The 27598-nt window shown below is 50.8% G+C and overlaps 2 protein-coding genes across 4 annotated transcripts; one reads left to right on the forward strand and one right to left on the reverse strand.

Moving 5' to 3' along the window:
- Nucleotides 1–1324: 1324 nt before the first annotated feature.
- LOC101936552 (chondroadherin-like) lies at nt 1325–25351 on the reverse strand. Of its 3 annotated transcripts, XM_008179271.4 has the most exons (7): nt 25315–25351; nt 20408–20511; nt 12592–12785; nt 8554–8677; nt 5924–6369; nt 5003–5601; nt 1325–3217 (listed from the first exon to the last, which is right to left on the reverse strand). In XM_008179271.4, the coding sequence occupies exons 5-7, from the start codon at nt 6360–6362 to the stop codon at nt 2345–2347; spliced, it is 1911 nt and encodes a 636-aa protein (XP_008177493.2). In that variant the 5' UTR covers nt 6363–6369; nt 8554–8677; nt 12592–12785; nt 20408–20511; nt 25315–25351; the 3' UTR covers nt 1325–2344. The 3 variants fall into 3 exon arrangements, with proteins under 3 accessions (XP_008177493.2, XP_008177492.2, XP_065435845.1); XM_008179270.4 differs by lacking the exon at nt 8554–8677; XM_065579773.1 differs by lacking the exons at nt 8554–8677; nt 20408–20511; nt 25315–25351 and adding an exon at nt 19362–19458.
- CHADL (chondroadherin like) lies at nt 20426–27598 on the forward strand. Its single transcript, XM_005302566.4, has 4 exons — nt 20426–20584; nt 21475–23148; nt 25324–25490; nt 26290–27598. Exons 1-4 carry the CDS (start codon nt 20426–20428, stop codon nt 26525–26527), a joined length of 2238 nt encoding a protein of 745 aa, XP_005302623.2. The 3' UTR covers nt 26528–27598.

The following is a 27598-nucleotide window of genomic DNA, read 5'->3' on the forward strand; positions in this document are numbered from 1 at the left end:
GTTTCAAACGAACAAAAAAGTACTTCTTCACACACTGCACAGTCAACCTGTGGCACTCGTTAAGGGATATTGTGAAAGGCAAAAGTATAACCAGGTTCAAAAAAACTAGATAGCCATTGACAGACCTAGCGTCCATGAACCTATGAGCCAAGATGGGCAGGGACTCGACTCCATGCTCACGGTGGCCCAAAACCTCTGACCGCTAGATGCTGGGACTGGACAACAAGGGATGATAAATTGTCCTGGTCTGTTCACTCCTTCCGAAGCAACTGGCACCACCCACTGTCAGAAGACAGGATACTGGGCTCAGCGGACCATTGATCTGACTCCCATGGTCCTTAGGGCCACCTACTCCCCGGAGGCTGCTGGCTGAGTCTCATCCAGTCGTGCCTTTTGGGCACTACCAATGCTAGGCTGGCCCCCAACTGGTGCCCTGGAGTGGAGAGTGTCTGTATCCCCTCGCCAGTTCCAAACTCTGTCGAACCAGCTGTTCTTGCAGCCAGCTCATCTAACAACAGAAGAGCAACACAGCTGCATGAAACGGTTTTACCGTGTGCTTTATTAGTCCAGCAAACAGAGGGAAGGCAGAGATGTACTATTTAGGCCACAGTGCTCTCCAGGAGCCCAGGTGGGTGATACATCACTTCTTTCTAAAAGGAGGAGGGAGGGGCAAGTAGAAAAAGACCAGGACTTTGCACATAGACAAAGGGGAGATGAATGATGAGGGTTTTGTCCTATTTGTTTCTAGATTAATAGAGAGTAAAGATGAAATAACCTAACATCTTGTCTGTCTGCCCCACATACTTTCAGAGTGCTATGCTCAATTGCTTTGTGGCACTGAGCAAGCCACTCACCATCCGCCTCATTTTCCCCATTTGTCAAATAGTTAGTGACGCAGAGCAGGTGGGTGGGAGGAAGGAAGAATGGTGCTTAGGTGCTTTGGAAATGGAATGTGCTATAAAGGCCTTCGCCACTTGGCTTGGGAGATTATTCCACAGCATTCTACACCTCATGGGCTGGGGCAAATCCAATGCAATCAGAAGTGGCATGGAGTCCAGAAGAGGCTCAAATGCTGTTCCAGAGTGAGAATGAAATGTGTGGGCCAGGCCAATGCCCAGTGATCGGGAAGGGGGGTGCAGACAGCCCAGGCAGAGAGGAGAGCAGAGCAAGGTCAGTATTTTCCAGTGTTCTGCACGGCCCTCCAACAGTTTTAGGAAGATGCCTTGGTTGATAGAAGGCATTCATGCTGAGAGAGGTCTTAGGGAACCTCGCCTTTGCCCCAGGAAATGGGCGAGCTTCAAAGCACAGAATGGAAAATACGATGTTTTGTTTTAGCTTGGAAGCCCCCCCACCTTTATTTTGGATAAAACAGAACATTAAAAAACCTGCACCAAGACAGTGGTGGGGGTGGGTGGGCGGGAAGGTTAAATGCTACCAGCAAAGGACAGTGACTGTTAGCTTTGAACGGCTTGTTGGGCTAGGAATTCACATCCTCCATGATGTCAGGGTTCTAGATGCACCGACTGACCTGAACCCTATACTGCACCAGAAACTCAATTCTTTCCTCGCTCGCCCCATCGCGTAACACCCAACTCTCCTCCCCTGCCTTTCATATGGGCTAGGCAGGACTGGTGCAAATTCCTTCTCCGCTCCTGCAGCTCCCCCCTGGCCTTCAGTGGGCCTCCGCTCTGGTCAAACTTGAGCTGCAAACATTGTTTCTGCCTTTCCCCTTCTCTGGGTCCTTCTTATATCCACCCCACCCCCACAAATGCAAAACTACATGCCAAAACAACGAGCAAGAGAGAGAGCTGCTATTTTTGGGGGGTGGAGGGTGGCAGAAGCTGTAAACAATCCACCCTGGAGGGGGGGAATTGACTCCAAAAGCGGGTTCTCCTGCGATTTCCAGTCCAGCTTTGCTATAAATAGCAACCCCTCAGCGATGTAGAAGTTGCCTGTCATGGAAACCAGTCACCAACCCTGCCTTTTTACATCACCCCGGCTGTGAAAGGCTTTGTGAATCACATGGGTACCCCAATGGAGATCCAGCACTTCAAAACTATTCATGAGGCTGTGCAAGACCCTCCCTGGGGATTCTCTGTCGGGAGCAACCCTGCACTGGCTGGAACGGGCATGGACTGGGCTGGACAAAAAGGGCCCTAAGCCACAGGCTTTTCCCATCTCAACTTTCTAGGGCTCGGTTTTATTGTCCATGTCAGTCATAAGGGGCGGTTACAGAACTGTCTGGTTTACTCCTCGGGGCTCTATGGTGTCAGGTCCCTGGGTGAGTGGCAGATCCCATGAGGCAATTCCTGCTCAGCCGTAGGATGCTGGGAAGCAGTTAGAATCACAGAGTCACATACGTGGGTGTGGATGTAAGTGTGAACCTGGGTGGGGCAGACACGGTGCAGTCTACTTTCTCCTCTGGGCACCGGCCGGCAGCTGTCACATAACTGTGCCAGTCCTCGTCCTCCATGCTCTCGTCAACTGGGTCCGTGGTCATCTTGGCTTGGTTGCTGCTCCTGCGATGAAGGGGTGACCCATCTTCATCATAGTAGCGCTGGAATTGGATCGGCCGCGTCCGCAGTCTGTAGGTGACAGCCAGGGCCAGTGCTGCGAGTGCTAGGAGAGCGACAGTGACGCCGAAACCCACGGCTGAGTGGCTGTGGCCGAGCGGGGCATGCATGGGCTGTGTGTCACTAGGAAGGCCGGCAGTGCGCTCTGCTGTGCACTGCCGGGCAGCAGGGGCTTGGCACTCCAGCAGATTCTCATTCTGGGGGATGACGCAGACTCTGTACTCGGTCCCCCTGAGGAGATCATGGAGCGTCACCTCGGCCAGCCCTCCCACCACCCGCAGCACCTGCTCATCCCGGCTGGCCGTGTACCGCACCTCAAATTGGTCGTGGTCACCGGAGAAAGACCAGGAAACCACCAGGGAGGTGTCACCCTTTGTCCTGATGCTGACGCTGCTGATGTGGTCGGCTAAGCATGGGTCCCACCTCTCCGGCACACGGTGAAGGGAGGTAGGTGAGCGCGTGGTGGAGCTGGGGAGCCTCCTCGTGGTGATCAGGGCGGCAGAGGTCATGGCAGTAGCTGTAGTAGCAGCCCCTGGGAGAGGTATGTCTCTGGGTGGAGCAATGGCCATGGGTGTATTCGTGTTCTCAGCGGGGCTGAGGGTGGTGGAGTCCGTCCCAAAAGGTGGGCAAGTCAGCTTCTGTAACTGGGCAAGGTGAAAAAAAAAATCCACATGAGAGAGAATCAGGTCTTCCATTTCTTTAGGGCCTGGATGAAGCACCAGCAGGGATAACTCCTCCCCACTGACAGGCAGAAGCTTCTGGGAAGGAACAGCCCAGCCATCCTGCACCCCAATCCCAGATAGGAGTGGGAGATTATTTTGAGGGGTTTAGGACAGGAAGTGGAGAATGCCTGTTCCAGTGAAAACTGTAGTGGAGGCATCGGTTAGACTGGAAGGATATAAATTACTCAGGTTAGAACTGTCCCAGGATACCAAGCTAATACCTCAAAAAACAACGAGAAGTCTGGTAGCACCTTAAAGTTGAACAGATTTATTTGGGCATAAGCTTTTGTGGATAAAAATCCACTTCTTCAGATGCATGGAGTGCCTAACAAATAAATCTGTTTGTCTTTAAGGTGCCACCAGACTCCTTGTTGTTTTTGTGGATACAGACTAACACGGCTGCCTCTCTGATATAAGCTAATACCTCTTACACAATCAGTCCGGGGGTCTTTTATGGGCAAGAATGTCAGAGTGGCTCTGATTTCAGGTGACCATGTGTCTCGGAACCAGGACTGGCTCAGTTTCCAGTGGCATTTTGTCCTGTTTCTGTGAACTATTCTGGTCCCCCGAGGAGACCACCAGCCAACTGAGCTGGGAAAGCTGATAGCAGGTTGAACGGCTGTGGCCCAACTTCCCCCAGACAGATACCAGGAAAGGCATCTGTGTGCTGTGTTCACCTTCCCTGCACTGCAGGTGAACGGATCGCAGCAGGACACGGAAGGAGAGGGGTGAGGGGAGGGACAGGCTGAGTGTGAATGTGACAGAGGATGAAGAAGGCTGTGGCAGAGAGAGGAAGGGAAGAGCTGTGCTGGTCTTTGCATTAAGCCAACATGAGCTTGTATTTGAACAATTTATTATTTTTTATTCACGCCTCACATAACATGGGACCCAGAGCCTGCCATAAGCTGCGGCCTGCTCCGAGCGCTGACACCCAGCGCCTTCTGCACTGCAGGATGGCCTCTGCAGCCACACCCTAGCCCAGCAGCCCCTCCTGGTCCCCACAAGAGCTAGGGAGGGTGGGGGAAGCAGGAAAGAGAAAAGGAGGGGGAGAGAGAGGGACTGAGCAGAGGAGAAAGGAAGGAAATGAAGACAAAACACACAGAAAATAGAGTGCGCATCTGCTTCTTTCTTCCCTTCACAGGCTGCCGAACCCATCCTGTGTGCACCTTCCCCCCCAACCACTGAAACACATTAATGCCATGCCAGGCCTACCTATTAACACACACCCCAATTGCTTTCTGATTTCCTGTGATCTCCCCAGCCCCTCCACCAAAAAGCACTACCTTCCAGCTAGCAGCGCTGTGGGGGCCGAGCCTGAAAGTGGCTATCTCACAGCACCGAGGGTCAGGGAGCTGCTATCAGCTCCAACCAGGAGAGATCTTCAACTCTGCGGAAGGGGCCCATGTTTTCAAGCTAAAGGACCGAGTTTCAGCTTCCCAGGGGAATGAGGCGCGTGGGAGTTATTTAAGTATGGAACTGTCCGGGTCCCATCCGCATACTGGCCAGGCCTCACCCTGCCATGAGATCGGCAAGGGCATTGGTTACACTGGTCGTCTCCCTTTCAAAGTACTGGTGCCATGAACCATGGCTCCCTTCACAGCACTCCCAGCCCTTGGGGCGGAAGGGGAGAGAGGCTTGGACTGGAAATCCAGTGCGTCCTGGCCCCAGCCCACCACTTTCATGTACTCTGGAACCACAGGCCGTTACCTCTATGTCCACCAGGAGCTGTCCCTGTAGCGCCCCCGGGGAGCTGCACTCCACGGGGCTGCGTTCTTTCCGGAGCACCTTCTTCTGCCAGGTGCGGAGCCAGATCAGTTTGCAGTCACAGCGCCACTTGTTCCCGGTCAGATACAGAGTGGAGAGCGACTTCAGGGAGGACAGAGGCAGAAGCGACTCCAGGCTGTTGTTCCTCAGGCTCAGCAGCTCCAGCCAGCGGAGCCTGGTGAAAGCCAAGTTGGTGACCTGCTCCAGGGCCAGGCTGTCCAGGAACAGCTGCCTTAGGGACCGAAGCCTCCTCCCAAAGGAGAGAGACGTCAGCTTCCGGATGGGGTTACCACTCAGCTGTAGAGTGGAGAGCATGGGAGAGGTGCGGATGGCCGCGGGCACGCTCGCCAGCTGGTTCCCGTCTAGGCTGAGGGCCCGCAGGGTGCCTGGGAGGGCTTTGCTGGAGACATTGGTAATATGGTTTGCACTCAGGTAGAGCCGACGCAGCCGCGGGAGGCCATGAAGGGCTTGGTCGGAGAGCTCCAGCAGCAGGTTGTTACTCAGGTCCAGGACACTGAGCTGCTTCAGAGAAGAGAACCCACCTGAGAGAGAGAGAGAGAGAGAGACCCCCCAACCAGGTCAAGCCAATATCAAATGTTCTGTGCTTCAATAATCTCTGATCATGAGGCACCTCCTCTCCCGCAGCCCTGAGTTACTCCCTCCCATTTTCCCCTGGGTAGAAGGAGGTGCTGACTTTGTATCATGGACATGCAGGACCCGTTGGTGGCAGTTCTGGCCCCCATCCTCTCAGCAGCGTGGGGTCTTCAGGAGACCTACGGCTTGGGCAGGGATTAGTAGAGAAGAGGCATGGGGCTGGTAATGCTGGTTGCTCAGTTAGCTGGAGGCCTATCCATCCAGAAATACCTGGCAGGAGGTGAGCAATCTGGTTGTGCTCCAGGTGCAGGAAGATCAGATTTGTCAGATTCTCAAAGACACCCTCTGGGACCTGCTCCAGGAGGTTGTTGTCCAGGTGGAGATGGTACAGATTCTTGACCCCCTGAAAAGCCCCCGGCTCAATCTGGTGGATGCCACTGCTGCCAAGGTAAATGATGCTGATCTCAGCCAGTTCTGGGAAGAAGCCTGCTGAGAGGGTGCTGAACTGGTTGTGCTGCAGGTCGAGCTCCACGGTGGCATTGGGGATGCCAGGGGGAAGAGAGGATAAGCTGGCATTGGAGCACCGGACAAACCACTGGGAGAAGAAGCAGGAGCAATTCACAGGGCACTGGACATTGCCTGGGAGCTGTGCGATGGCCATGACTGGAATCCACAGCAGAACAAGGACCATAATCCAGAGCCTCGACATAGCGTCTCTGTTTGCAAGACAAGCCAGGCAGTGAGTGAAACAGATTCATACATACTGTAAAAGGGCTGGGAACAGGATAGATCACATTGTGTCCACACCTCCCTGAGACTGTCCTTCCCTATGCTATATTCTCCAGGGAATTTGTCCAGACCACTCTTAAATTACCCACTGTCCACAGAGGACTGTTCCATAGCCCAGCAGATCTCACTGTTAGGAGATGTAATATAATGCAGCCAACATGCTCCTATCACTCCAAGTTTACTAAACCTTTGAATCAATCTGAACAGTTGTTCTTAGCCCCTTTGTTTTTACCCCACTGACAGTGTATGTGCTTGTCACCTCACTCGGCTTGGGCTGAGCTACGGGAATATTGTTATTTTAAATCTTTCCGTAGGTCATTTCCTGTAGCCCCTTCGTTGATTTTAGATCCTCATTTCTGGATTCCCGTCACTTTATCAATAAGTTTCTGTTATCAAGAGCTAGCAGAGAATGAAGTTCTCGGAACCAGTGACATGGCTCATCTGCTGCCAGCTGCATGTGATGATGTACTGTCTGGGTCCTGCCTCAGCGCAGGGGGCTGCATTAGATGACCTCTCAAACTCCCTTCTGGCCTTACATTTCTATGCGGCAGACCCATAGGAACAAAGGAACTGCTGAAACCAGATCAGACCATTGCTCCATCCTGTCTGGTATCCTGCCTCCAACCGTGGCCAGGACCAGATGTTTCCAGTGCCACAGTCTAAAGACTCACTGTGCTGTGTCAGCAGCTGCTATAGTGTCATAGACTTTAAGGCCAGAAGGGACCATCATGATCATCTAGTCTGACCTCCTGCACATTGCAGGCCACAGAACCTCACCCACCCACTCCTGTAATAGACTGACCCTTAACCTCTGGCTGAGTTACTGAAGTCCTCAAATCATGATTTAAAGACTTCACGTTACAGAGAATCCATCATTACTCTAGTTTAAACCTGCAAGTGACCCATGCCCCATGCTGCAGAGGAAGGTGAAAAACCCCACAGGATCTCTGCCAATCTGACCTGGGGGGAAATTCTTTCCTGACCCCAAATATGGTGATTAGTTAGACCCTGAGCACGTGGGCAAGACCCACCAGCCAGACACCTGGGAGAGAATTCTCTGTAGTAACTCAGAGCCTCCCTCCCCCATCTAGTGTCCCATCACCAGTTGTTGGGAATATTTACAATGGCAGATGCAGCTGGGCCATATGCCATTGTAGGCAGTCTCATCATACCATTCCTCCACACACTTATCAAGCTCAGTTTTGAAGCTAGTTAGGATTTTTGCCCCCACTGCTCCCCTCAGAAGGCTGTTCCAGAATGTCACTGCTCTGATGGTTAGAAACTTCCATCTAATTTCAAGCCTAAACTTATTGATGGCCAATTTATATCCATTTGTGCTTATGCCAGCATTGGCCCTTAACTTAAATAACTCCTCTCCCTCCCTGGTGTGTATCCCTCTGATGTATTTATAGAGAGCAGTCATATCTCCCCTCAGCCTTCTTTTGGTTAGGCTAGACAAGCCAACCTCTGAGTCTCCTCTCATAAGGTAGCTTTTTTGTTCCTCAGATCATCCTAGTAGCCCTTCTCTGCACCTGTTCCAGTTTGAATTCATCCTTCTTAAACATGGGAGACCAGAACTGCACACACTATTCCAGATGAGGTCTCACCAATACCTTGTAAAATGGCAGTAACACTTCCCCGTCTCTACTAGAAATACCTTGTCTGATGCATTCTAGGACTGCATTAGCCTTTTTCTCAGCCACATCACATTGGTGGCTCAGTCACCCTGTGATCAATCAATACACCCAGGTCATTCTCCTCTGTCATTTTCTCTTGAAATGTTCTGAATAGAAGCTGCTCACCTCACCGCCCCTAGGGATCAATGCTGTGCCACATAGCAGACCTGGCTTTGATTCCTACTCTCCTGTCCTAGAGCAGGCCCAATGCCCGAACTGGTTTCTACCCTGCCATGAGGAAGATCCTCATCCAGGGTTGACTCCCAGTTGCCCTGAGCCCTCCCAGGGGACACTGCTGTGCCAGAGAGGAGACTCAAATTTCATTCCTGCTGCCCAGAGTTGGGCAGACCAGGGGCATTCCAGAAATCAGCACGGTGGCCAACACTTACTGCTCTGGGCTCCCACTTTGGGAGAGCAGGGAATTAGGCTTCTCACCTCTAATGATATTTTGTTCCACAAGTTTGGAGGGTTTCTAGGGCTTCAAGTGGTCTGGAATAATCACCAGGTCTGGCTTTGGCTGGCAACAGATTTTCACCAGTTCATACCAACGTTCTCCTTCCTGCCAGGGCAACAGGACAACATGGTGAAAGAGGAGTACTATTAGTCAGATTGGCTCTACGGTTGGGTAGCTTTATCTTTCGCTGTTCTGCCTTCTTTTATTCTCTTCTCCTCACCTGTTCTGCTTCCACGTGCCTCTACTTCCTCCTCTCCCTCTGGATTCCCTCCCGCTCCCAGGGCTGGAGACTCAGGTGGTGTCAATCAGCCTTCCTGCACTGAAGGCAACGGTTTTACACCACCAAAGGATCTGACCCCCACTGTCTCTGTGACTGCTCCTGTTGTTTTCCTCTACGTTCTATCTGCCCTGGTCTTGCTCCCTTTCTTTCTCTTCCATGGCAGGGGGACACTCTCTCTCCCGTCTCCTCCTGAATCAAGTTTGTGTAGCCCAAAGCCGAGGGAGCGAACAGGAACGGCCGAGAGCCAGGGCTTCCTCCTTTTGTTCACTCACGACAAAACAGACTTCTAGAGAAACGCTGACTCGGCAATCTGACCGGCAGGAAACGCAGCCCTGCGGTCTCCCCCGGCCCCGGTTTCCTTGGTTAAGGTGTGGCTACAGTCAGGGGAGTCTCTGCTGGAACATGGCCCCTTCTAGCTGGATAGCTCCATGTCCCAGCTGCCACCAGGCTCTGCCCTGCAGAGTCGGTGCCACTAGAGCAGAGCAGTCCTGACTGGCAGAATCCCTCGCCCTGGTGGGCAGGTCAGGGAGAGCAGAGCAACCCAGAGCCCAGGGTGCTGAGGGAGGAGCTGGTAGAACCATTATCATGGTCGGAGCTGTAAACTGAACTGGACCCACTGGAGCTAGAGGGGACTACAGGATGATGTTCCTGATCAAATCACTTGTCTCCCTGCACCACTAAACACTCTCTGACATCAGCAATATAATCCTCCAAGAACGGGGTGTCTGAGATCATCTCTCCTCCCCTCCCCGGCAGCCTTTTACTCATCACTGGACTTAGCTGCTTGAACTGATGGGAAACCAATGTCCTAGGATGCTCATCTCACACCCTCCGATGGGTCTCTATATGCACTGCAAGGACATCCAGATTCCTAAACACGGCGGCGGTGCCCCATGTGCCAGATTCTGGTGTTCGTTACACCAGGGTAAGTTTGCAGTTACGCCACCGACATCTGTGGAGTTACTCTGGACTCACACCAGCACCACTGAGACCCGGGCCCCGTTGGATACATGCCCTGTGCTTTGCAGTAAGGCCCTCAACCCATAAGACTTTATGATGGTGCAAACCACCGTCACAGCTTGTCCTTTTCCTGTTCTGTTCTGTTTTATTTAGTGTAGAATAAAAAGATCATACCTAAAAAAAGCCACCGTTCTTGACTGCAGACACTCCTTCGCCAGAGTGATGATTGTGCCACTTGGGTGCTGGGGTTAAAGTACAGGGGGAAGCAGAGCTACCCCACTCTGCTATATCAGAGGGAGAACTCCCCCCTCCGCCTTAGCTGGTGCAGGGACAACCCTCCTCTTTCCATTTCAATATACTGTAACTGCTGCTTGGGCACCTGTAGAGTTCTGCCCTGTCCCATGGAATCTCGCTGCTGTCTCTTTCTGTCTTGGTAACAGAAGTGGGGTGGTGGAGTTAATGTGTAGTGGAGACTGTGTTTGCTCACTCCTAGGGGCTAGGCTGGGGACACGATGAAAAAGAAAAAACAATATCCACTTTCTATTTCGCGCTGGTGACCCGGCTGCAGCTCCCCGGGATGAGGAGACCAGAGTGTCCGTCTGAGAAACACAGGCCAGGGAAGCACGGAGACCACAGCCAACAGGAGTGTGGCCCCACCCTGCACTACAGCCGTGTGCAAAGAGGCGCTCAGCGTTTCATGGCCCCTAAGATGTCACTGTTCTCCCCATAGGGCACAGCCAGCTCTAAACCAGCTAATCTTCTGTCTCTCATCGCTCTGTACCTTATCCATCAGTGGGAATCTCTGCACTCTCTTCCTCTTCACACTGCATGTCTCTCCTCCCCCAGCACTTCTCCCCATCTACCTCTGCTGAGTATGACTCCCGCCTACCAATCCCCTCTTCCGCCTCTCGATGTTGTCTCTTTCACTCTTCCCCAGGATGCAACTCTCTCTCTTTAACCTGGGAGCCTGATCCTGTAGCCCTCTACCTGGGAAACTCCCATTGAGCCACTGGATTGGACCCAGGATGTGTCTCTCTGCCACCCTTTGGGTGCGAGTCTGTGTTTGTTCTGAGTTTATTGTCTCCTGTGTTACTGCTGTAGCCCATAGGATTACTTTGCTAACTATTATATCCTACTAATCCAGCCAGCTGTATCAAATATGTTTCTTTCTGAATTAATCCATTTCATACATGATTCTTATATTTTATCAGTATGAATTCCTATGAAATTAGGATGTGTTGAGGCATATGATATGTGTTTCCTAATAATTATACATAGAATAAGTTTTGCTGAAATGCAAGAAGCCTACGGGCCTGTATCCGGTAAGATCACCTAAACAGCTAAAAGTATGATCAGTTAATAGTAAGTCAGCATAAAGGCTGGCAACCTTTGGCACAGATAGAAATGGTCCCTGAACTTTGGGGAACCGAAGGGAGGAACTACACCCAACACTGAACAGGTTTATTCGGCGTCTGCAACCGGTTGGTAATCGCAGGGTGCACCACAAACCTGGAAGTCGCCAAGAGAGCCTAGCTTGGCAGTTTTTGGAGTGAGACAATCCTTATTAATAAGTGGAGAGTATGTGTCATAATCCACTAACCTATAGGAGAAGGGTACCCATAAATTTCTTAGGGTACAGAAGTAAGATTTCGGTATAATAGTTTGGGCCTGAATTACATAGTGTCAGGATCCTATAAAATACCATGTAAGGATATCTTAGAGAGCTTTTTTCTTTTCTTTGTTCTCCTATGTTCTATAGACTATCTTTTTATCTACCCATCATTCTATCTTCCATCACGCTATCAGCTCAGCGTGTGTAGTACAGTATAACTACTCAACATTCCTAACTATTGGGGAAGCCAGAACCATTGTGTTATCGGGCATGTCAGGAGTAAGGCTGGTCCTTCACCTCCTATTACCTGTTCCTCAAGGAAGGGAGTGGTATGTTAGGTTAAGGTATTTATAATAGGAATGTTACCACCAGGAGTTGTGGAATTCTTTTACTGTTTTGCAGTCAAAAGTTTCATAGCATTTATTATTCTTTTGTTAATCTCAATAAAGCTTTTATCAATTTGGTGTTTTCCTCAGTGTAAGTGTTTTTGCCAAGCGCCCCGAGAGTCCTCTCCTGATATAGAACTCTGAGTTCTCGGACCCTGTAGTCTGAATTGGACAAGAACCTATAAATCTTCTGGTCGGATGCGATCAGTGGCAAGCCATAACAGCTAACCCATAAAATTCAGGTCAACACTGCAAACTCTGTGGGGGCAGTTCTGTGAAGCTCTAGGCTTATCTATAAGTGACTAATAATAGTGTAGGAATGGTTTCCTTTGGGGCTGCATATTCGTGCTCCCATCTAGCCTCCACTGAGCAGCAATTTTGCTTGCTTTCAGCTAGAAGTACTTGCTCTATGTTTTCACTAAAAGAACAGGAGTACTTGTGGCACCTTAGAGACTAACAAATTTATTTGAGCATAAGCTTTCGTGGGCTACAGCCCACTTCTAGCCCACGAAAGCTTATGCTCTAATAAATTTGTTAGTCTCTAAGGTGCCACAAGTACTCCTGTTCTTTTTGCGGATACAGACTAACACAGCTGCTACTATGAAACCTATGTTTTCACTGTTTTTTCCAAACCAGTGAATGTAGCAAAATAACCCATTTGCAGCAGCTATTTCCAAATGCACAGCATTTCTCATTTGCTCTGCCCTGCCTCCCCGGGGCTCCCCCTACCCCTTCACTGACAAAGACACTCAATGTTGCTGGCGCTTTCCATCTCCCTTACCTGTCCTGAGAGACGGCTCTGCTGGGGGTTATTTGCTGCGCAGCTCCAGTGCTTTAGCCCCTCTCCAAACACGCCATGTGCTGTGGAATGATTGTCCTGGTGACTCTTCCCCCTTTCAGCTCATATGCATCCAACAAGTCACATAACCTGATGGAGGAAGCGGTGCTAGGACATGAGTTGTTTCCTCCTATTGTCTGCAGGGAGAAAGGATACAGATGAGCTGGAGAAAGTAAAGGCAGCAAAAAAAATAAAAAACAAATAAAAAAAATACAGCCACGAAGTCTGGAACCCAGCATGCATCAGTGTTTGAAACACCTGAGCCTGTCCAGCCCTCCTTCAGGCCCTTTGTCCCCCTCCGCATTAGGAAATGAGCCAGGTTTGAAAACCATTTTCAAGTGAAAACCAAGGTGCTGGTCCCTGTCTATAAAGCCTGAAATGGCCACACCCCAGTACGCACAGAGCTCCTGTGATGTCCCACCAAGTCCAGAAGTTTTGGCTTTTTGTCCATAGCGTGAAACTTGTGGGCATTGGGGAGCAGAGAAGCATGAAACTTGTGGGCACTGGGGAGCAGAGAAGTGTCAATAGCAACTCCTTGCCTCTGGCGTTTTCTTCCGCTGGGAATACGTCTGAGTTTGTTGAGGCTTTGCATGAAATGCAGTTTCTGAAATCTCCAGTCATTGGCTGGCTCATGGCAGCTTCACAAACTGATACCTTCCCCTGGAGGTTACATCATGTGCTCTAGAACCTAAGCTTAAAAAGTGAAATCAGACTGGATATGAACTGAGGCAGCAATGTCTTCCTGACATCAGGCCTGAGAGAAATATCAGCTGCCTCAATCATCTCAATATGATGTACACTCTGAAGCCTAATGATGATCATTTGAACGTCAACAGTGTTGTTAACAATTTCATATCAGAGGCAAGAGAATCACATTATGAAGGTTTGTGCAATCTCCTGCAAATGGCATCTCAGTTTGGTATCACAGGTGGACAGAGGTTGGGTTGTAGATGGAGCTTATTTTTTGCAGTCTGACATCTGTTTAGCTGACTGGCTTGGTTTGCTCCCTGTTTGATACTGCCAAACAGATGCTTTCCTTTCTGGAACTGTATTTGTGATGGTACATCTACCTGGTGAAGTGCACACAGATGATATGACTGTGCTGATGTCAGCGTCTGCAATAATTCAGGCAGGAAATTACTTGGATTCACATCTTGTGGAATCTGGTGTCTCTAGGCAGTTGTGGTGACGGGGCTGGAGAACAGGCAGCCACTGGGTCCCTTAATACGGTTTGTATCATGGAATTGTCCTGAAGCAAACTTTCAAAAAGGTGACAGCCCGATTTGATCCCTGTCCTACAAGAAATTAACCTGAGCCCTCCACACACAAGGGCCCTTGAACAACCACAGGAAAACATCAAGTTTGGGGCTCTACTGACCTGTGGCTGGCTCAGAACTGGAGACCGAGCGGTAAATGGTTATTCTATCCCCCCCAAAAGCTGGCTTTAAGCGGCTGAGCAATCGCAAGGCATCCCTGCCCCCCACTCTCAAAGGAGGGATTAATTCAGCTTTAACCCGGCCATGTTTCCTTTTCAAAGCAAAGGGTCCGATCCTGCAACAGCCGCATTCACACAAGGCGTCCTAGCGAAGCCAAAGGGGCGGCTTGCTGAGTGAGGGCTACTCCCTTAGGGCAGAGGTCACAGGGGCAGGTAGGCTGGGGCATTTGTCGCTTAGAAGGACGCAGGCCTAACATTTACCGCAAGCCAGCCCCATTCTACTTGGATCAAAGAGCAGCAGCATCGTCTGGCTTCTGCGGCCACCCAACCCACACAAAGAAGCCAGTGTCATTGGGAGAGCGAGGAGGGGCAGGCCCTCCAAGGCTGAGGTCTGTGAGGAGGACAGAAAAAGCCAGAGTCTTGTGTGTCTCCTCCCTACACAGAAATCCTCCTCCCTTCACCCCACTCCCCGCTGTGCGCACAGGAAGGAGAGACTCCACTGCACAGTGGAAAATTCCACCCTCCTCTCCCCAGTGCATACAACGTTTACATTCAAAACAAGTCGCCTGTGTTTCTCTTTCCTGTGTCCCGCTGCCCAGCCTCCGCCCCCTCCCTCTGCAACGCGTCTTCTTGTTAAATTCAAACAGGAGCAGAGTTTTAGCTGAGCCATTCCGTGCACTGGTTCAAGGACAATCCTTTCCCAAAGATCTCTCAGATGGAGTCTGGCTCAGCAAGACAAGTAAACTCCGTACCCAGCCACAAACCAGCATGATCCAACATCTGAGCAACCCTACAATAACAATACAACGTGCACAGTCCAAATCTCTGGGGCAATCAGGCACTAAACATTGAGCCCGCTCCTGCAGCTCTTACACAAACAGCCACATCTGAGTCAGTGGGACCACTCAGGTGAGGAAGACGTGCAACAATGGGGCCCCCTAGCTGGTCCAGCTTGTGACCGAGCCCCCAACCCTGCCCTCACTGGGCCCAGATGGGAGCAGTATCAGGCCCTGAGATAGTGGCATTGCCGCCTTCTGAGCCGCAGGCAGGGAGGTCTGCGTTTCCGGAGCCAAGAGTTTATCGCAGATGTTGTCTAGCTGACGATCACAACGCCCGGCTCTGCACGCTGTGGTCACCTGAACGTTTTAATGATCCCCACAGAGCAATACTTTGCGCTCCTGTCAGAAAGACGGCCCCCTTTCAGGTGACCACAGCTACGTTTGCCATCCTCACTCTCCTTACAATGCTAGTGGGGCACATTGAGCAAGGAGCCTACCCAGAGAGTTGAAGCATCTCCCCTCCAGCAAGTCCTCACTCGTACAAGCCTAGGAACCAGAGTCCGTCCGAGTAGACCCAGTGCTGACGTTCATTCAGACAGATTAGGGTGCAGCACCAGAAGTAGACCCCTGATCCTGCAAATAGATGCACTAGCCCTGCCTCTCAACGTGGGATTCCATTGACTCTGGGGACTCCTGCACCCACACAGAATCCCACTGATGTCAATGTGACGCTATAACGGCACAGGGGTACATGCTAATGCATCCGTTAAGGAGGAGCAGGGACCTAAATAGCTGAGACATTTGTGAGTGAGAAATCAGCATTTTCCTTTATGAAAATTACATTTCAACCTTTTTCTGAAAAAGGCTTAAATGCAAATTCCCCTCCACCTGAATAATCCAGGGCATTGTACCTGACTGGCAGGAGTCTGAGCATCACAATGGGGTGACAGCTAAAGCTCTCTGCAAACTAATGGCCTGTTCCCGAGTAGGATAACCAGAGAAGCAAGTGTGAAAAATCAGGATGGGGGTGGGGGATAATAGGAGCCTATATAAGAAAAAGCCCCCAAAATCGGGACTGTCCCTATAAAATCGGGACATCTGGTCACCCTAGTTCCTGAGAGGTGCAGAGAACAAGCAACTCCCACTGGAATCAAAGAATATCAGTTTCTCAGCAAGTCACTGGATCAGGGCCCTGGAAGATTTAAAAGAAAAAAAAAGATGGCAGGGTTATGTTCCTAAGCTCTTGCTGACTGTGGGTCCTCACACAGATTTCATAGGCGACACCACCACTGCCAGAGAAGCTAAAACTCCAGTCGTGAAAGAAAGCACTGGTGCAAAACTACCCATCCATCCTCCCAACTCTTTCTGCAAAGCGAAAACACCACACACATGCACACAGAGACACAGGCACTTCCTTTAATAAAACAAATGAATGCAGCATTAAGGTTAGGTTTTAAATGCACAACAGTCAGGACATTCAGAAACCTGTTTCCTACATCAACTGTCACTCAGCACATACCAGTAATGTATATTACTGTAGACTTAAAAGAAAGCATTATGTATATAAGAAAGCATTAAGTCTATAGTAATACAAATATATAAATGTGCACAAAATGGCTAAATTAGTTATAGTGGAAGCTGCTAATGTTTAATCTATGAGCATTTCAGAGGTAAAGCCTCATGCTGGATTAGAGAGAAGTAGGTTTTTATTTATTTTAATGTCATGTCTATATTTTAGATTACAGATCATTTGTCTACACACACGTATACACAGAGAGAGGAGAGGAGGGGCATGGGGGAAGGGAGTCAGTCTAGTTCTAACACAGATATTATTTTTAATGGCATTGTGACATTCAAGACAAGGGGGTTAAATTCCTCAGCCCTTCCTCTACCAAAGGCTTTCTCAGCAAGTAGGGAGGGATGCATTGGATTAGTTGCTGCTCTCCCAAAGGCTGCGCTTCACTTCACTTCTGCTTTCCCCTGCCAGCTCTGTGTGAGCATGAGCCAGGCTGGGAAAGCAACACAAAGCTCCGTTCAGCCCTCATTTCTGTGAGTAAAGGAAACCACACACACCCAGTCCCACCAGGAGAATTCACAGGACTCTGGAAGCTGCTGGGTGAAAGGATTTCAGTCCCTTTGGCTTTGCCATTCCCATCTTCACTGTCCTCGGTTTCGCGTTACCCTAGTCGTGCTTTCCTGGGGCAGGATCTGCCTTGTGCAAACAGGAGGAAGCAGCTGGGTAAGTTGTTGGGGGCTTGGACAGGGGGACGACGAGGCTGGGTTGCAGCCTCTCACTGCTGTGACAGCAGCGACTTTCACATACTAAGCCAAAATGATTTCAAGGATCTTAATGCAGCTCCTGGTACTGGAGGTTTGTCCACACTGCACAAGCAGTATGCTGAGCGCTCCCTGCTCAGGAGAGACTTGGCATTCAGTGTCCAGGAAGGCTGCAGGTCAGGACTGAGCTGTACTGGCAGAGCCCAGGACTGGGATAAGCCAGGGGTGCAGTAAAGGGGGATCGCAATCCATGTGTGTGTGTGAGTGGGGTCTGGGATGGGTGCCGTTGGTCAGCACTGAGGTGAGCCAGCAGGGCTGTGTGGGGCCCAGGGCTGGGATAGCTGGGGCTGTTGCAGGGGGGCTGGGAGGGGCAGTGCATGTGGGGCCCAGGGCAGGGGATGCCGCAGGCCAGGAGTGAGGCGCACTAGCAGAGGAGTGAGTGGGACCCCCAGGCGTGGAATAGCCGGGGGTGCTGGAGGACAGGCTCAGCAGCGCTGTTTGTGGGGGCACAGGATTGCCACAGAAGGGAAATGCATTAACAGAACAATGGCTGGAAAGCCGGCACTGACCCGGCTCAGGAGACTCACCGTCGTGGGCCCTGTCTACGCTCGGCTCGGCTCAGCTCAGCTCCATTGGGGTTTGCAAGGGTGGGAGCCCTACTGCAGACAGAGCTGTGAACGCTGACATTTGCTATTCGCCCCCCTCCCCCTGAGATCACCCCTCCCCCCTTCCCCCAGCTCTGGACTCTCCCACATACATTTTTGCCACTCCACTGACCCTTCAAAACGCCTTTGCTAATGCTGCCCATTTTGCTTCTAGCCACATTCTTAGCTTACACTAATAGGCTAAAACAGCAGCTGGAAGGCCCCGGCCCAGGGTGTGCCACATCCCCAGCGCTCAGAGCGGATTCACTGCCTCACAAAGCCTTGGCTGCTTCCTGCCCTGTGTAACCCCCGGCAGGACGGACGGGCCTGTGGGCAGGCTCAGGGTCGGGAGTAAGGCCCCTGGGTTCTCGGGCTGCTCTGCCACTGACTCTGTGACCTCAGGCAAGTCATTTAACCTTCCCAGGCCTTACTTCTTATCCCTCCAAGGTCTCTAGAGGCCTCTTCCTGGCTTTATCTCAAGCCTATCCTCCATCCTCATCCTCCTTGACCTTTCTGCTGCCATTGACCTGTGACTCTCACCTTGCTTGGTTCTCCTGCATCGCTGATGGCTCTTCCCCCCTCCTTTCCCACTTCTCTATGGACACTCCCTAGCGCTCCATCTTGTGTCCTCTCCTCTTCTCCTTCTCTATCCCATCATTGGGTGACCTCATCTCTTCGCAGAGGTTTAGCTGTCACCTGTGTGCTGATGACTTTCAGATACAGTTTTCTGCCATGGACCGCTCTCTCACTGACTCTCCAACAGCTCCTCTTGGGCAGTTCACTGTAAACTCCATTTCGGCATGGCCAAAAACAAGCTTACAGTCTCCCCTACCAAACATCTTCACTGACTTTGTTCTGGGTTACAGCTGACCAGACCATCATCTCTTGCATCATCCTGGCCCATAACCTGGCGGACATCTGTGGCTCCTGTCTCTCCTTCTCCCCACATATCCAGGCCATTACTTATTCCCGTCACTCATTCCGTCACAATATTTCAAATAAACCACACTTTCCTTTCTGCCCTGAGGATCAGGTCGCTTGTCTTCATCCCTCTTCAGTCAACCAGCCTTAACCACCTCTGATCCATCTGTAAATGCTGCTGCCAAAACCACCTCTCTCTCACTAATTGCTCCAACCACATCAACTCCCACTGAGTCACTTCACTGGCTCCGCACCCTCCTGAACAGCAAATACAACCTTTTTGTCTTTGCTCCTAAGCCCGGCCTCTCAGACATGGTCTCCTCCCAAATGTCCCACCTCCACATCCAACCTGCTCTGCCAGTGCGACCAGCCTCAGCATTCCTTCCCAGCCTCTCACAAACACCCCCATCCCCATGATTTCTTCCCTGCTGACCCTTATGACTGGGGCACCCCCCACAATACAGTCGCCAAGCCCACCTCCTTTCACCTCATCCAAGCCTTTTCTAAGAACCCACCTCTGCCAGGAAGTCTATGGGGAAACAAGGTGGAAGTAACAAACCAAACACAGACTCAGCTTGGATGAGCCATCCAGATGGGTCCACACCTCACTTCCAAACCACCTGATCTTATTATGGACAACCTTGTCCTCCTGTTCACCTCCCATTGTTGCCTTCTTCTGACCCCTTCCTTGGTGTGTCCACTCCAACACAGATTGCAAACTTGCTGGAGCAGGGATCATTGTCTTTTACTTGTTATGGGGAAGTACCTTGCACATTTGGGACACTTGAAAATAAAATAAAATAAAATAAAATAAAATAAAATAAAATAATAATAATAATAATAATAATGTTACCCCTCTGTAAAATGAGGAGACATTACAGATCCGCCTATCAGGGGTGGGGTGAGGCTAAGCTAATTAGCATTTGTAAAGCACTCAGCTACCAATTGGAAGTTGCGGTACAACTACAATCTTTTACGAGCAAGGCTGCATTGGAACAGTGCTACTGCTAGTGTGATTTACTCAGAATGGCGATGAGTTACTGCCATTTCCTACCCTCCTTCTCTTGGGATATATGGCAACGGTAAAGCGTGTTGTCACATTCACATTAGCACATGCTCTTGTGTCTGCAGAATGCTCTCCACTCCTTTTCTGGCAGCACCAGTGTTGTCCTTTAGCCACTCTGCCTTGGAGTGAGATTACATCAGATCTCACAAGCTGAAGCAGGTTGGACTTGGTCCGTACTTGGAAAGGAAACCTCCAAGGAAAGTCCAAGTGCTGCAGGAGGAGGTACTGGTGATTTAGCCGAGGTTGCTCTTCCCTCTAAAGCCCTGATCCAGTGAAGCACGTAAGCATGTGCTTAGCTTTAAGCATGAGAGTCGTAGCCCCACCCCCTCGAGTCCAAGAATGGAACCAGAATTAATCCAGCTCCCATTGAGTTCAATGGGACAACTCACCTGCTTAAAACTAGGCTCATACCTAAGTAATCTAAACTTCCCGCTGCACTTTCCCTTAGTCACACTATCCCCTTCCCTGTCTCTCAAACGGGGCTGGAGCATTGCAATGCACCGTGAAACAGCTGCCACAATCCGCCGCCATCCCAAGGGACGCAGCCTGCAGAGCACTTAGGGTCCGTGGGGACGAGAAGCACTGTGGGAATGCATGTCTCTGTCTGATTGGAGTGCCTGTTCCCTCTCTCTCTCACCTGTAGCTGCTTTCCAGGATGTGGGGTTCCCTGGGCCTCCTCCTGGTGTCAGCTCTCTTCCCTGTCAGGAGAGCGGCTGCCGAACGCTGCCCACGGATCTGCATCTGCGATAACATAAAGCATCACGTCATGTGTCTGAACAAGAACCTCACAGAGGTGCCCATCACCATCCCACAGGTCAGTCCCTGGGCACAGCGGGGAAAGGGAAGAGTCAGAGGCAAACACAGCACAAAGTGCTCTTAAACTGCTCCCCACTCACTTGCTGCCGCTGCCACCACCACCAAAGCTCCTCACCCCCTGGGGCATCTGGGCACCAGTCTGATCCTCTCTCTCCCTGCACAGCACTGAGCCACACAGGCTGTTGTAGGACAGGGGAGAAGAGGCAGAACGAGATGCAGGCAGGTGTGGTTCACTTCGTGCAGATATCTGGGTTTCCGAAAGATTTGTGCAGTAACCTCACAGCTTTTCAATGCCGTTGATGTGAAAATCTGAAGGGGGGGTTTGATCCATATGCAAGATGAGCTGGTCTGCTCAGGGTCAGCTCTTCTACCGAACAACAACATAAAAATAACTCATCTGATCGAGACAAAAAAACACTTACAATATTTACTGGGCAATACACAGTCAGGTCCCTCCAAGGTGGTGATTGTTACAGGCCATACGCTAAAGCAGAGTCAGACGGTGAAATAAGGAAACAAGGGAAACCCAGATGGCTGTAGGAAGGTGATGTTGGTGTAGGAGGCACTTTCCCCTCTGAGTCAGCACTGAACTAAGGCTCACTCAGGATGCTAGCGATTGCCGCATTGCAGGAAGCCTGGTTCAGCAGGATGAACGGTCCCTATTGAGACCCCGTCACAACTTTCTGCAGCAGACTGGAGGTGCTCTGGGAAGTGTCTCTTCCAAGTACTGACCAGGCATGAGCCAATACTGAGCCTGCTTGTGAGATTTGGCCAGGTCACAGTGATAACGGCTGCAGAGAGGACTGGGACAGCCCGTCACTCTGCTGCAGAGGGGTGGGAAAGGTTGTGGATTCCATCTTCAATAACTGATGCTTGTGTAATCAACAGGTCACCCAAAAACTGGATCTCCGTGGCAACAACATAAAAGTCATCCCTGGAGGAGCTTTCCTCCCTATCCCATACCTCACCCACTTAAACCTGCAGCGATGCAACGTGGAGAGTATTGAGGAAGGGTCTTTTAGGGGACTAGGACGACTGATCTACCTCAACCTGGCTTCCAACAACATAGCCTTCATCTACCAGGAGTCCCTGGATGGGCTGTCTTCTCTTCAGCAGCTCATCCTGGAGAAGAACCGCATAGAAGAGATAAAGCCAGGGGCTTTCAGCCAACTGGGCTTCCTCAACTTCCTCAACCTTGGCGAGAACTTCCTGGTCTACCTGCCTGATATGGTCTTCCAGGGCCTGCAGCTGATCAAGTGGCTCCGCCTGTCCCATAATGCACTTCATGTCATAGCCACGGAGGCCTTTGGTGGGTTGCTGACCCTGAGGAGGTTGAGCCTGGACCACAATGAACTGCAGTCCCTGCCCACAGAGGCCCTGTCGAGGCTGTCGGGTACCACATGGCTGGACCTGGGACACAACCCTGTCACCTACATCGGCGAGGAGGCCATTGAGATGGCTTCACTGAAGCAGCTGTTCTTGGACAACATGGCCCTGCAGGATGTCTCACACAAAGCCTTTGTGAAGAGCCCCCTGCTGCACACAGTCGACCTCCACAACAACCAGCTGCAGGTGCTGCAGCCGCTGACAGAAGCCGCCCACCTGAAGAAAATCAACTTAACAGGAAACCCCGTGGTTTGCACTTGCTACATGCGGCCCTTCAAGGAGTGGATGGAGAAAGCAAGGGTCCAGGCCGATGTGCCATGTGCAGGCCCTGGCGCCTTCAGAGGTGAGCAGCTGGAGTCGCTGAGGTCCATTGATATGAAGTGTGGGGGCCCTGCCCTGGACGAGAAGCGGCTCCCCAGCCCAGCCACCCCCAGGAGGGAGCCAGAGGGAGATGCTAAGACGAGGTGTCCAAAAGTCTGCGCCTGCTCCCCTGATTTCCAACACAGCAACTGCGAGAACAGAGGCCTCCAGAAGATCCCCAAGGGGTTCCCAGGCAATACCCAGCTCCTGGACCTGCGCCAAAATGAGTTCCACTCCATTCCCAAGGGATCCTTCCCCAGCTTGAAGAAGCTGGTCTCGCTCCATCTGCAAAGCTGCAAGATCACGGAGCTGCAGCCGGGGGCCTTCCAGGGCTTAAAGAAGCTGGTCTACCTCTACCTGTCTAACAACAACATTGCTGCCATAGATGCTGCTGCCTTTGATGGGGCCCCCCAGCTCAGCTACCTGTACCTGGACCGCAATGGGTTCACTCGGATGCCCACGGGGGCCTTCAGCCTCCTGCCCAACCTCTTCTCCCTCCACTTGCAGCATAACTCCATCAGCCAGCTGTCAGACAATGACCTGGCTGGGGCAGGGCAGCTACGCTGGGTCTACCTAAGCGGGAATCGCATCACTCGTGTGTCCCCCAGGGCCCTGAGCCCTGCCAAGATGCTAGAGAAGCTGCACCTGGATGAGAACCTATTGCAGGAAGTGCCCACGGGGTCCCTCCGGGGTTTGCCTGTCCTTAGTGAGCTGAAGCTGTCCAAGAATCCCATCAAGTCTATTGGGGATGGAGCTTTCCTCCCTGTAGCCAGGTCCCTGCTGCACCTGTATCTGGATAATATGGGGCTAGAACAGGTGAGAGGGAGGGAGGGAGAAGGGCGAGTGCCCCAGTCTGATAAAGCTAAATCCTACTATACAAGTTACTGTTTGGTCACCTCTCCTCCCTGCTCCCACTGCAGGGCGCTTCCCTGCAGCACGTTCCAATGTTTCTTCTGGATGAAATGAAGGGTCTTCCAACCCAAAGCAATGGCCCCAACACTGGCACTTGCACCACTTCCCTTGGGAGATGATTGCTCAGCCTGAGACCTCACTTGGAAGAAAAGCTTCCCGATATTTAGCCTGAATTGCACCTTTGTTCAGTTTTATCCTGTTACTCCTAGTGTTTATGCCCCCTCGGCCTGCCCCAACAGTCCCTCTCTCCCCCTCCTTGGCAATTGCACCTTTCACAGGTGCCAGATCCTCCCCATGTCATAGCCCAGCCAGGTTACAGGCTCTTCATTCCTTTCATCTGTCCTCATTAAGGGCTTGATCCAAAGCCAAGGATAGTCAATAGAAAGATTCCTGTTTCTTTCAATGGGCTGTAGACCCTGCCCTAAGCTCCTCCCCCCAGGGTCCTAATAATTGATATTTCTCTTTCCTCCAATTTGTCAATAATTCTTCTTGTCCTGTGAAGACCTATTCCAAGGGATTCCCCTCTGCTACTCACCTGTTTCTCTCTCCTCTCAAGCACCCCAAATTGCCACTATCCTCCTGCCAGCCAAGGCTCCTTTCAGGCTCAACAAGGCCACATCCAGGGCCTCCCACGCTGCTTTCACAGCATCTCCCAGCCCTGGGGAAGGAGAGCGCCAAACTTGGGTCCAGGGAGATTGCCTGGCCATTCAACCACCCTGATCGGTTTTACTCTCAAAACCCAGAATGAGGCCACCACAGAGCCCAGCGTTTCTCCTGCTTGCAGAGAAGTGGAACATGTCCCTGCCAAATTCTTCTTTCCCTTTCAAAGGAAATTTGAGTACATTCTGAGGTCCCAATAATGCAACCCAAACTGGTTATGTAAATTAAAGGGGTCTTGTTAGCTTTTCATAGCATGAAACCCTTGTTCAGCTACTTGTAACCGAATCTTTCCTCACATGTGACCCCAGAATCCTCAGTGCTGGTTTTCACAGCCCCTCAAAGGAAGTGCCGCAGGAATGGTGGTTATTGAGGTGCTCCTGGAATCTAGAGACCATCCTGAGCATGCGGGACTGAACCAAACCTGAAAACCAGAGGGGGGAAAGCGGAGTGGGCTTTTCCCTTTGTGACTGTCACAGCAACTGACAATCTCTGCCACTGAGATTAAATTAAAAAGGGGAATCGGATCCACAAAGTCTTGCAAGTAGAAAGCACGTACTCTACGGCGCTGACCCAACTAAGCACTTAAACACAAGTAGCGACCTTGAAAATGACACTGCTCATATACTTAAAGTTAAGCACATGCTTACATGCTTAGCTGGACTGGGGCCTGTTTAAACTGAGATAAAAAATAAGATGACAATCAGTTACCCAGGGACTGAAAAAGCCACTACAATCTGCTCAGTTCAGTGCCTTGCCATTAGTTAAAGGAAAACCTGAGGCAAAGTGAAAAGCTATACTAAGCGTAACACACCCCGTTGCCAAAAAGAACAAAATATCAAATTGAAAAGGGTGTTAAATATAGCTACTAAGAATCACACACACATGTATAGAACACCGTACATTTACCCTGCACTTTCAAACACAGAACAGGTGAAATTCCCTGCTACAAAGAGTTTACAATCCAGAAAATAATGCAAAATGAAATAGGACACTGACAACTTGAGTCTGATGCAGGTTAAGAGACACAAAGTGCAATATTTCAATATGTCAAGCAAGTAGAGGCTTTCAGAGCTATTTAAGGGAATTAATATTTAGCACTAAATATTAAGTACCACAATTACATTAACCAATAAAGACAGAGAACTCACTTTACTGAAAGTCTCTGCTTCTCTCACAATAAGCTCCTGCACTTCCTTTGTCTCAAATTATGTCATCAAACTGACCTGCGTGCTGGGAAGTATTGATACGAAGTGACAGTAACACAAGCCCCATTCACCGTGGAGACAGGAACCAATGAGAGCTATTTCTCTCTCTCTCACACACACACAATCAGAAAGTGCATGCAGATATCTAACTCCCTATTAAAATCATCCACAGCTGTTTTCCTTTGACTCATCAGCCCCATCTCACCATTTGCAGCTTTCCTCAAGGGCCTTTGCTGGTCTGGGTCCCAGGATGAAGAGTCTGTACCTGGACAACAACAACATGTATAACGTGCCTGACTTGCGCAGCTTCACAGGGCTGGAGGTCATCAACCTGAGAGACATCCCCTTCCACTGCGACTGCCAACTCCTCCCACTGCGCAGGTGAGTCACTGCTTAGGTCCAGCAGCCTGGCTGGGTCTGACTGATAAGAGGGTGTGGATCTCTGCTCAGTTCCTGCCAGGGAGGTGTTCACACATTGAAAATATCATTGCAATGGGGACCAATATGCAACTTTGCTGCCAGTCTTAGCAGGGAGGCTAATCCATGAGAACATTGAAATCCATGGGAATTAGGTGCCTAAATACCTTTGAGGATCTGGGCCCTCCTGCCTAGAGAGGAGCTCTCCACAGTAGGACTGAGGCATATGGGTAGATGAGGGCAAAGAGGAAAAGCAAAGGAACTGGCAGATCAGAAAAGACCACAGGTCCTCTGGTTGCCTGTCTCACCCAATTCCCAATGCCTGATGCTTCCAAGGGAGGTGTAAACGCCACATAATGCACCTCATTGTGCTGTAGCCTGCCATGTACTTCTTCATGACCTCAGTTGCTGCTCACCTTATACCCTGAAGTGTGAGGACTGGGAACCCTTGAACTATGTCCTGGCTGGGGTGACTGCGGCTGCGATTCTTACTCTCTACAACTGCATTTTTGGGGTGTTAAAACTTTCCAAACTGTTTGCACATGTGGGGAGACTGAAGTGCCCTGCCTGAGCTGTCCCCGTTCCAGGGGTACACAGAGGGCATCACTCTCCAGGGCTGTCAAGCCAGCCCCAAACTCCCTTTGAACTTGTTATCAGAGAGCAAATGCCCTGGTTTGCCAGCACAGCCATTTGTGCCAGTAATTGGCTAAGTCCACCTGGAGTTTTTCTCATCTCCTTCCTCTGTCTCTTTCCCCATTTTCAGATGGATTGACAAACTGAACCTGCGCGTGGGAGCCACCTGTGGGTCCCCAGCAGAAGTCCGCGGGCAGAAGGTGAAGCTTTCTGCTGTCTTCAAAAGCTGCCCAGGCTGGGGCATGGAGAAAGGCAGAAGGGCCCATCCAGACAAAGTTAAGGCCAAAATCAAAGCAGAAAGAAGCCCCAGCAAGGAAAAGAGGTCAGGAAAAGCACAAGCCAGAGGCACCAAGAAGAGCAAAGCGTAAGAGGGAGTGGCCATGCTGCAGCTGCTGAAGTGTCTTATCAGCAGTGTGTGGCTGTGGAGGCACTCGACCAGCTAGTAGGAAGCCGCTTAGTGAGAGAGAAGCTTTAATGGGCTTTTATCCACGTTGCAGTGAGATTTCCATTGCACAGCGGAAAGGAGCAGACCTGACCGTAGCTATGGGAGACTGAGCTCTGGGGTTCTGGCGGGATGGGGGCTGGAAGGGAAGTATGTGTGCAGTGTGTGTTGCAGGGGAGGGAATTCAAAGAGGAAATCGCATTGAGAGGAAAAGGCAGATGTGAGAGTTCCTTCTGACAATCCCATGGTGCTTTTCATGAGGGAGCATCCCCTCCTGCTCCCCCGCCCCCGCTTCTGTGCCAAATCATAGCTTGAACAATTCCATTTTGCCTCCCTACGTTCCTCTTGCAGTTTCAGTGGAACATGTTCTTGTTCTCTTCCTGCCCTAAAGCGCTGCTGTGCATTATGTTTCACCCCAGAGGTGGCTGATTTTTAGTGGTGGGGGAACAATCTGCTGTCCACAGACAGGGTTTCATGTCATCTCTGATTCAATGGCCAGCCATTTGCTGTGGAATCCAGCCCGTGCTGCAGAATTGGAGCTTTCAGTCAAAAACAATACATTTCTAGCCCGCCTGGTTGAGCAGGTAACACTGGAAACACAAACCGAGTGTAACACGTGCAGTATTGACTTTGTGAGTCTGCAGAGACCCTGAAACAATAACTTGTGTGTGGGAGGGGGCTGAAACACACCCCATTGATCTCAATGGAGTGTCAGGTCTCAAACCTCGTGACGAATATTGAAATGCCAACATTGCTAACTGTTCCACTGCTGATGGTTTCAGAAGAAAAGTCCAGTAAATGTACGTATCCCACAATCCCCAACCACTCTCTGTACCTTCCCAGGTGTGAACAGCTCCAATTGTCTCCCTGCCCAAGTTCCCAGATCTCTCCCTCACACTGCCACCCTGCAGGTCTGCGTCATTAATACAAGCATCGGCATCAAATTGAAAATGTATGGATTTAAACCTCAAAATAAACAGCACAGGGGGCTACTGTA

Source organism: Chrysemys picta, chromosome 1 (genome assembly GCF_011386835.1).
Source record: "Chrysemys picta bellii isolate R12L10 chromosome 1, ASM1138683v2, whole genome shotgun sequence".
NCBI classification, from domain to species: domain Eukaryota; kingdom Metazoa; phylum Chordata; order Testudines; family Emydidae; genus Chrysemys; species Chrysemys picta.

Bases quoted from the DNA above. Each gene is read 5' to 3' on its own strand.
- LOC101936552 (XM_008179270.4), bottom strand. From the start codon at position 6,362: ATGTCGAGGCTCTGGATTATGGTCCTTGTTCTGCTGTGGATTCCAGTC. The intron at 5,602-5,923 runs GTATTTCTGGAT...TCTCTCTCTCAG, and splicing joins GATTGCTCACCTCCTGCCAG to GTGGGTTCTCTTCTCTGAAG. The intron at 3,218-5,002 runs GTAACGGCCTGT...CACCTTGCCCAG, and splicing joins AGCTCCTGGTGGACATAGAG to TTACAGAAGCTGACTTGCCC.
- CHADL (XM_005302566.4), top strand. From the start codon at position 20,426: ATGTGGGGTTCCCTGGGCCTCCTCCTGGTGTCAGCTCTCTTCCCTGTC. The intron at 20,585-21,474 runs GTCAGTCCCTGG...TGTAATCAACAG, and splicing joins TGCCCATCACCATCCCACAG to GTCACCCAAAAACTGGATCT. The intron at 23,149-25,323 runs GTGAGAGGGAGG...CACCATTTGCAG, and splicing joins ATAATATGGGGCTAGAACAG to CTTTCCTCAAGGGCCTTTGC.